Here is a 5,843-nt window from a genome sequence, read left to right on the forward strand (position 1 = left end):
AAAGAAGGAAGAAGAAGAAGAGTCATTTTGAGAGAGACACAGAGCTTCTGGTTTTGAGAGAGCTCCTTCAATTCCAAGATTTTGTTTTTTTTGTTTTTTCTTTTTGTCTGAGAGGAAATTGTTTTGCTGCTTCATCTCCCCCCCCCCCCCCATTCATTCATTCAATTCATCAATAATTCATTCAAAAATAAATAAATAAAAAATCTTTGCTTCTTTTCTCTGTCTTTTGATTTTTTTGGGTTTTTTTTGTTTGCTTTTATATCTGCAATCTCTGCTTCTTCTCTTCTTCATCTTCTTCATCATCTTCTTTCTCCATGCTCTGTGTTTTAGCTGTTGATTATATATGTCTCTTCATCTCTCTGTTTCTGCTACTACTTGGCTAACTACTACTTAGCAATCTTCCTTCAAATACCTTCTTCTGTTTCTTCTGCTCTACATTTGTCACCATTACTGTTGTTATTTAGCCTTCTTCTCCTGCCTTTTCCCTCTGTTTAATCTCCTCTGTTTTTTTTCTTTTGGAATTTTATCTTCAGTCATTCTCTGATCACCCCCCATCATCATCACCATGCCCCCTCCTCAGAAACCTAATTCTTCTTCTTCTACTTCTTCTGCAGTCATCAAAGTTCAAAAGAAGTTCAAATCCACCAAATTACCCCTACCTTCTATTCCAGCTTCTTCTTCTTCTTCTTCTTCTTCCCCTTCATCATCTTCTAGTCAGGTAACCACTACTGCTCCTACTACAACCTGCACTAACCCTAACCCTAACCCTAACACTAACCCTAGCTCTAATTCTGATCCAAATGCCAAGAATGCCAATACATCCAGTGCTAACCCTAATCTAGCAGTGTTGCTAGACTCACCAAAGAGCCTCCATCAAAACATGAGGAGAGTCCGAGTAATTTGCACTGACCCGGATGCTACTGATTCATCTAGTGATGAAGAGACAGAGAGGATTTCAAGCAGCAGAAGATTAGTAAAGATAACCAGTCATAACAATATTGTACCTAAAAGAGTGGTCAGAGAGCTTTTCATTCCACCTCTGCCTCCTCATATCAACAGTAACATTACTAACAGTAACAGTAATTGCCACAGTGATGATCTTTCTAACCCTAACCCTAACCTTCCTTTCTTGAATGCTCCTTCGTCTTCTTCTCCTTCATCTATCTCTTCCCCATTGCATTGCCTCGATGAGCAAAGCTCCTCTCAACAGAGTGAGCTAATTACCTGTCATGATTACCCTAGGTCAATGTATCCATGGCTGCACAAAAGGAAGCTAAACGCAAGCTCATCATCCATATTCTCCTCCAGAAGAACGAATCTGAAGAAGTGGATGTCTTCAGATGTTTCCAAAGGGAAGCCTCCACTGTCTAATCGGAAGTTACATGGGCATCATAGCATCAGGAAATCATGTAATGCTAATAACAAAGCAAATGCAGACACAAGTAGTAATGATCTTTCCACTAAACCTAGTGCTGGTTCTGCTACATATAGATACATTGGTGTGAGGCAGCGGAGGTGGGGCAAATGGGCAGCTGAGATTAGGGATCCTTCACAAGGTCTGAGGCTATGGCTGGGTACCTATGACTCTGCTAAAGAAGCTGCCATGGCTTATGATGCTGCTGCAAGGCAATTAAAGGGACCAAAGGCCCCTACAAATTTCCCTACCTGCTCTGATTCTCCCTCCTCTGCACCTCCTTCACTGACCTTAGATGTGGATTCTACCATTAGCTATGATGTGATAACACCATCAAAGAATGAGCAGTACTCTTGGGGAAATGCCTTCTTTGGTGATACTGTTGTACACGAGAATCAGATTGGACATAGCCAGGATATGAAGTACTCCAGTCATCCTGAGGATGATTGGCCTCATATTGATCTGCATGATCAAGGCTACGGTGAAGATGAACTGCTTCCTTTGTACTCAGATTTTGAAGCTATGGAAGATAGCCTTCTCATTGGGTACTCTCCTAACTCTGTCTTGGAAAGCTCCTTGGACATGGAGACTGTGAAGGAGAAGAAGAATATCAACACTAGTAGCCTACCCTATCATAGTCAGTACAGTCACTCACACAGTACTTGTATGATGGTTCTTTCACCTTCCTCTGTTCTGGAGAATCCTGCTCTCTCTGATGATTGCACCTCAGGTGCCTTTCAAGTTACATCTGGTGAGTAGTGCCCTAAACTTTCTCTATGTAAGAGGAGGTATTAATGGTCATGCTTATGGTGCATGTGGATATGGGCATGCTTCTGTCTGTCTCTACATGCATGTGGTATAGATTTATGCTATGCTTATGCTGTATGTGGATGTGGGCATGATTTTGTCTGTCTCTGTATGGATGTGGTATAGATGTATGTGCTATGCTTATGCTGTATGTAGATGTGGGTATGCTTATGTCTGTCTCTGCATGAATGTGGTATAGATGTATGCCATGCTTATGCTGTATGTGGATGTGGGTATGCTTATGTCTGTCTGTTTCTTTCTACATGCATGTTGTAGAGATGTATCCCATGTTTATGTCTGTCTCTGCATTTATGGTGGATAGATGGTTGCCATGGTTATCTCTGTCTCATGTCTGTCTTTGCATGCATGTTTCATAGATATATTTCATGCTTATGTCTGCCTCTGGATACATGTATAATAGATGTTCGCCATGCTTATGTCTTATGTCTATCTCTGCATGCATTTTGCATACATGTATGCCATGGTTATGTCTGTCTCTGCATGCATGTTGTATAAATGTATGTGGTGTTTTGTGTATGTTATGCTTATTTCTGTCTTTGCATGCATGTTTTATAGATGTATGTGGTGGTATGTGTATGTGATAGGTTTGTTTGGGTATATGCTAAACCCTAAACCCTCAAGACAAATGTACTCTTATTCACATTCTGGTGGCTTCCTTTGCTTTTTGTGTGTGTAGATTCTGGTATGCTGGATGTGTCTTCAAGTAGAGACATCTCCATGACCTCTGAGGCCATCCCATCCAAGTCTGAAAATGGAGGCTTTGTGGACAGAATGATGTTCTCTCATGAGCCCAAGGTGGAGCCACACTATGAGAGGTCACTCTTCAGCTCATGCTTTGGTGGATATGACAGCATGTATGGTGGATTTAAGAATGCTGAAGGCCAGCCAGATGCAGTAGGGTTTGGGGTGGGTCTAGGGAACCTGAGAGAAGAGGAAGGTGATGGATATGGTGGGGGTGAGGAAGAAGACATGGATGGTGTTGTTGGCCTATCAAGCTTTGAGCTAGATGCTGAAGCTTTGACATGGATTAATGTCTCTGAGGATTGAAAGCCATGGTATTATCATTTTGCTGCTGGTTTTGCCCATAGCTCCTACAAGAATTGATGAGCCATGGCTACTATGACCATATATATATATATACATCATTCCAAATCCATGTCATGCCTGTTATACATCCATCAATGTATGTTATAGCCATCCATCCATCCATTCCTCCATGCATTTAGGCATCATCTATCCATCCATCCATGCATTGCATGCATGTGACCACAATTCAATTCATCCATTCATCCATCAATCCATGCCTCAAATACATCATTCAAATCCCTTTACCCACATTAGCTCCAAAAGAGTGCATTGCAGAAAGATCCAAATCACAATGATGGCCATGGTGATGGTGCAAATATGTATGCCTAATGTGATGTGTCTTCCTTAAACCTTTGGGGTTCCTAGATCATTGGAATTTAGGAAGAAAAGACATTAAGGAGGGGTTTGGGGCAAAAACAATAACACCTTAGAATGATGTTAAGGGTGTGAGATTGTGAGCTAGTTTTGATTTATATATTATATACACATACAGATATATAGATACCTATATAATATATATATAGATATAGTTAGCTAGTTTGCTTTAGGGGCTTTTTTCCCCAAAGGGCGTCTTACTTCAGCCCTCCCCTAAGTAGACCCAGTTTTGGTTTTTGAGTACTTGATTGGATAGTGAGCTCCAAGTTGAGTTGAGTTTGTGTAAAAACCTTTGAGATTTGGAGTTTAGGGAAACCCTAAAAATCCTAAACCCTAACCCCAAGAGTTTTTTTTTTTTGAGAGGTTAAGCAATATTTAATTTGCAACCTTTCTTAATGTATTTGAGTCAAAAAAGAAAGATATTTCCTAGATTTACATAAATCTATAAATAGCGAAAAAAAGAAGGAAGAAGAATATGAAGTTTCTTACTTGTCCTACCATTGTGTAGTGTCTTTTTTTGTTTGTGTTATTAATGGTGTTTCTTTTTGTTGTCTCTACCTTGTTGTGATGTGTTTCAATTGGAGGGATGGGATTCGATAACGCGATTGGATCGAGTCGAGTCGGTATCTGTATGGATACCATTAGATTGTGGGTGTTAAATTGGGATAAGGATGTTTGGGTGTGTCCCATAGTGTTTTTTTTAAAGGCCTAGGATGAAGAAAATGTGTAATTGTACATGCTTGTCATGAGGAGATTTGATGATGTAAAAAGGTATGTGTAATATATTGACCCAAATCAAGCCTTTAAATGCCTCACTTGTCTATATCACATGGAAGGAAAGGGGGTTAGGAGGTTTTATTTTGTTGCAAAAAAGTAAAAGAGGCAAAAGGAAAAAGCAAAGAAACGAAGACCAACCAAAAAAAGCATGCTCCAAATCTAATGTAAAAAGCTAGAAAGTCGTTGGCATATTCTCCATTCTTTTTGCAAAAATGTAGTAATTGTTGTGTGTTGTGTTGGGTTGGAGAAAGAGGGAGAATGTTTTTGCCATCCCTGGGACCGATGTAATTTGCTACAATCTCGTCTCTTTTCAATGTCGTTTGTTATTGGTGATGGTGGTGGTGGTGGGAATTTTGGGTTTTTGACACTGGGTTTTAACTAATGGGAAGGATTTTAGAATGCTAGCTAGCTCACTAGGGTCATGAAGAGCGAGAACACTTTGAGAAAAGGTAAAAAGCCATACACAGTGGATGGGTCAAACATGGAAGATTGTGAACAATATTATTGCCTAAAGTTTTGCTAGGGGATGGGGTATGGGCATCTTGTATTGAAAATGCCACAAAAGAGATCATCTTTTGACCATATTGAAGCGCATCATGTGAAGCTTTACCTTTAACTGAGAGTAGTCATTTGTTAATGTGTATGAAAGTAGTTGTGCATCGGAGGCCACAAGGTTCGAGCTTTCGCCCCTTCACTAATGAATGTGTTAGCATGCATGCATCACACTTTAGTCATTTCTCCATTGTATCATTTGGGGAGTTTTGGTGTTTCTATGCCATTTGTGTGTAGTGCTTGAGACCTTGAATGATGTACGTGATTCTTTATTATATTTGAGGGTAATGGTGTATTTCATTCAAAGGGGCATGTTGTGCTTGAACCTTGTACCATGTCAATGATTCTTTATCATCTCCTCGTTTTAGCCTTGGTTTAGATTGGCCTTTTCGGGTGTGCATTTTACAATTTCAAATTTGAGGTTAGGATATTTTTGTTTGCAATGTTATAGATTCAGAATGGGAACATTTTAATTGTGAAGGGGGTAGGGCTTGAAGCTTGGACCATGTATATAGTTCTTTTATCCCGTCCCCATTTTGTAGTTAATTTAGAATTTGGAGTGGTCTTTTTACATGGAAGATGCTACAAAAATCAAATTCAAGAGTTTGGATTCACAAAGTTCGAACATGCGCTGTGTTGTTGTTAATAGTACCGCGTAGGTTCTGACATGAATTTGGAAGGAAGGACCACAACACTTTGAGGAAGTAAAATTTCACTTTGGTTTCATGTCAGATTTTTCTTTATTACTGTTGAGTGTCAAACCTCACCCTTTGTTGCTATGTTCTTTTGAGCTCTTTGTATTTTGATTTGG

The 5,843-nt window shown here is 39.7% G+C and overlaps 1 protein-coding gene across 1 annotated transcript; it reads left to right on the forward strand.

Moving 5' to 3' along the window:
• Nucleotides 1–565: 565 nt before the first annotated feature.
• LOC147848911 (uncharacterized) lies at nucleotides 566–4,159 on the forward strand. The gene is made up of 2 exons (XM_087337984.1): nucleotides 566–2,165; nucleotides 2,919–4,159. The coding sequence occupies exons 1-2, from the start codon at nucleotides 566–568 to the stop codon at nucleotides 3,287–3,289; spliced, it is 1,971 nt and encodes a 656-aa protein (XP_087194110.1). The 3' UTR covers nucleotides 3,290–4,159.
• The last annotated feature ends 1,684 nt before the right edge of the window (nucleotides 4,160–5,843 follow it).

Source organism: Azolla caroliniana, unplaced genomic scaffold (assembly GCF_043228905.1).
Source record: "Azolla caroliniana isolate FFs.n. ecotype wild unplaced genomic scaffold, voAzoCaro1.0.p SCAF_187, whole genome shotgun sequence".
NCBI classification, from domain to species: domain Eukaryota; kingdom Viridiplantae; phylum Streptophyta; class Polypodiopsida; order Salviniales; family Salviniaceae; genus Azolla; species Azolla caroliniana.

Coding starts and splice junctions, on each gene's coding strand:
- LOC147848911 (XM_087337984.1), top strand. CDS start 566: ATGCCCCCTCCTCAGAAACCTAATTCTTCTTCTTCTACTTCTTCTGCA. Junction 2,166..2,918: donor TGCCTTTCAAGTTACATCTG/GTGAGTAGTGCC, acceptor TTGTGTGTGTAG/ATTCTGGTATGCTGGATGTG.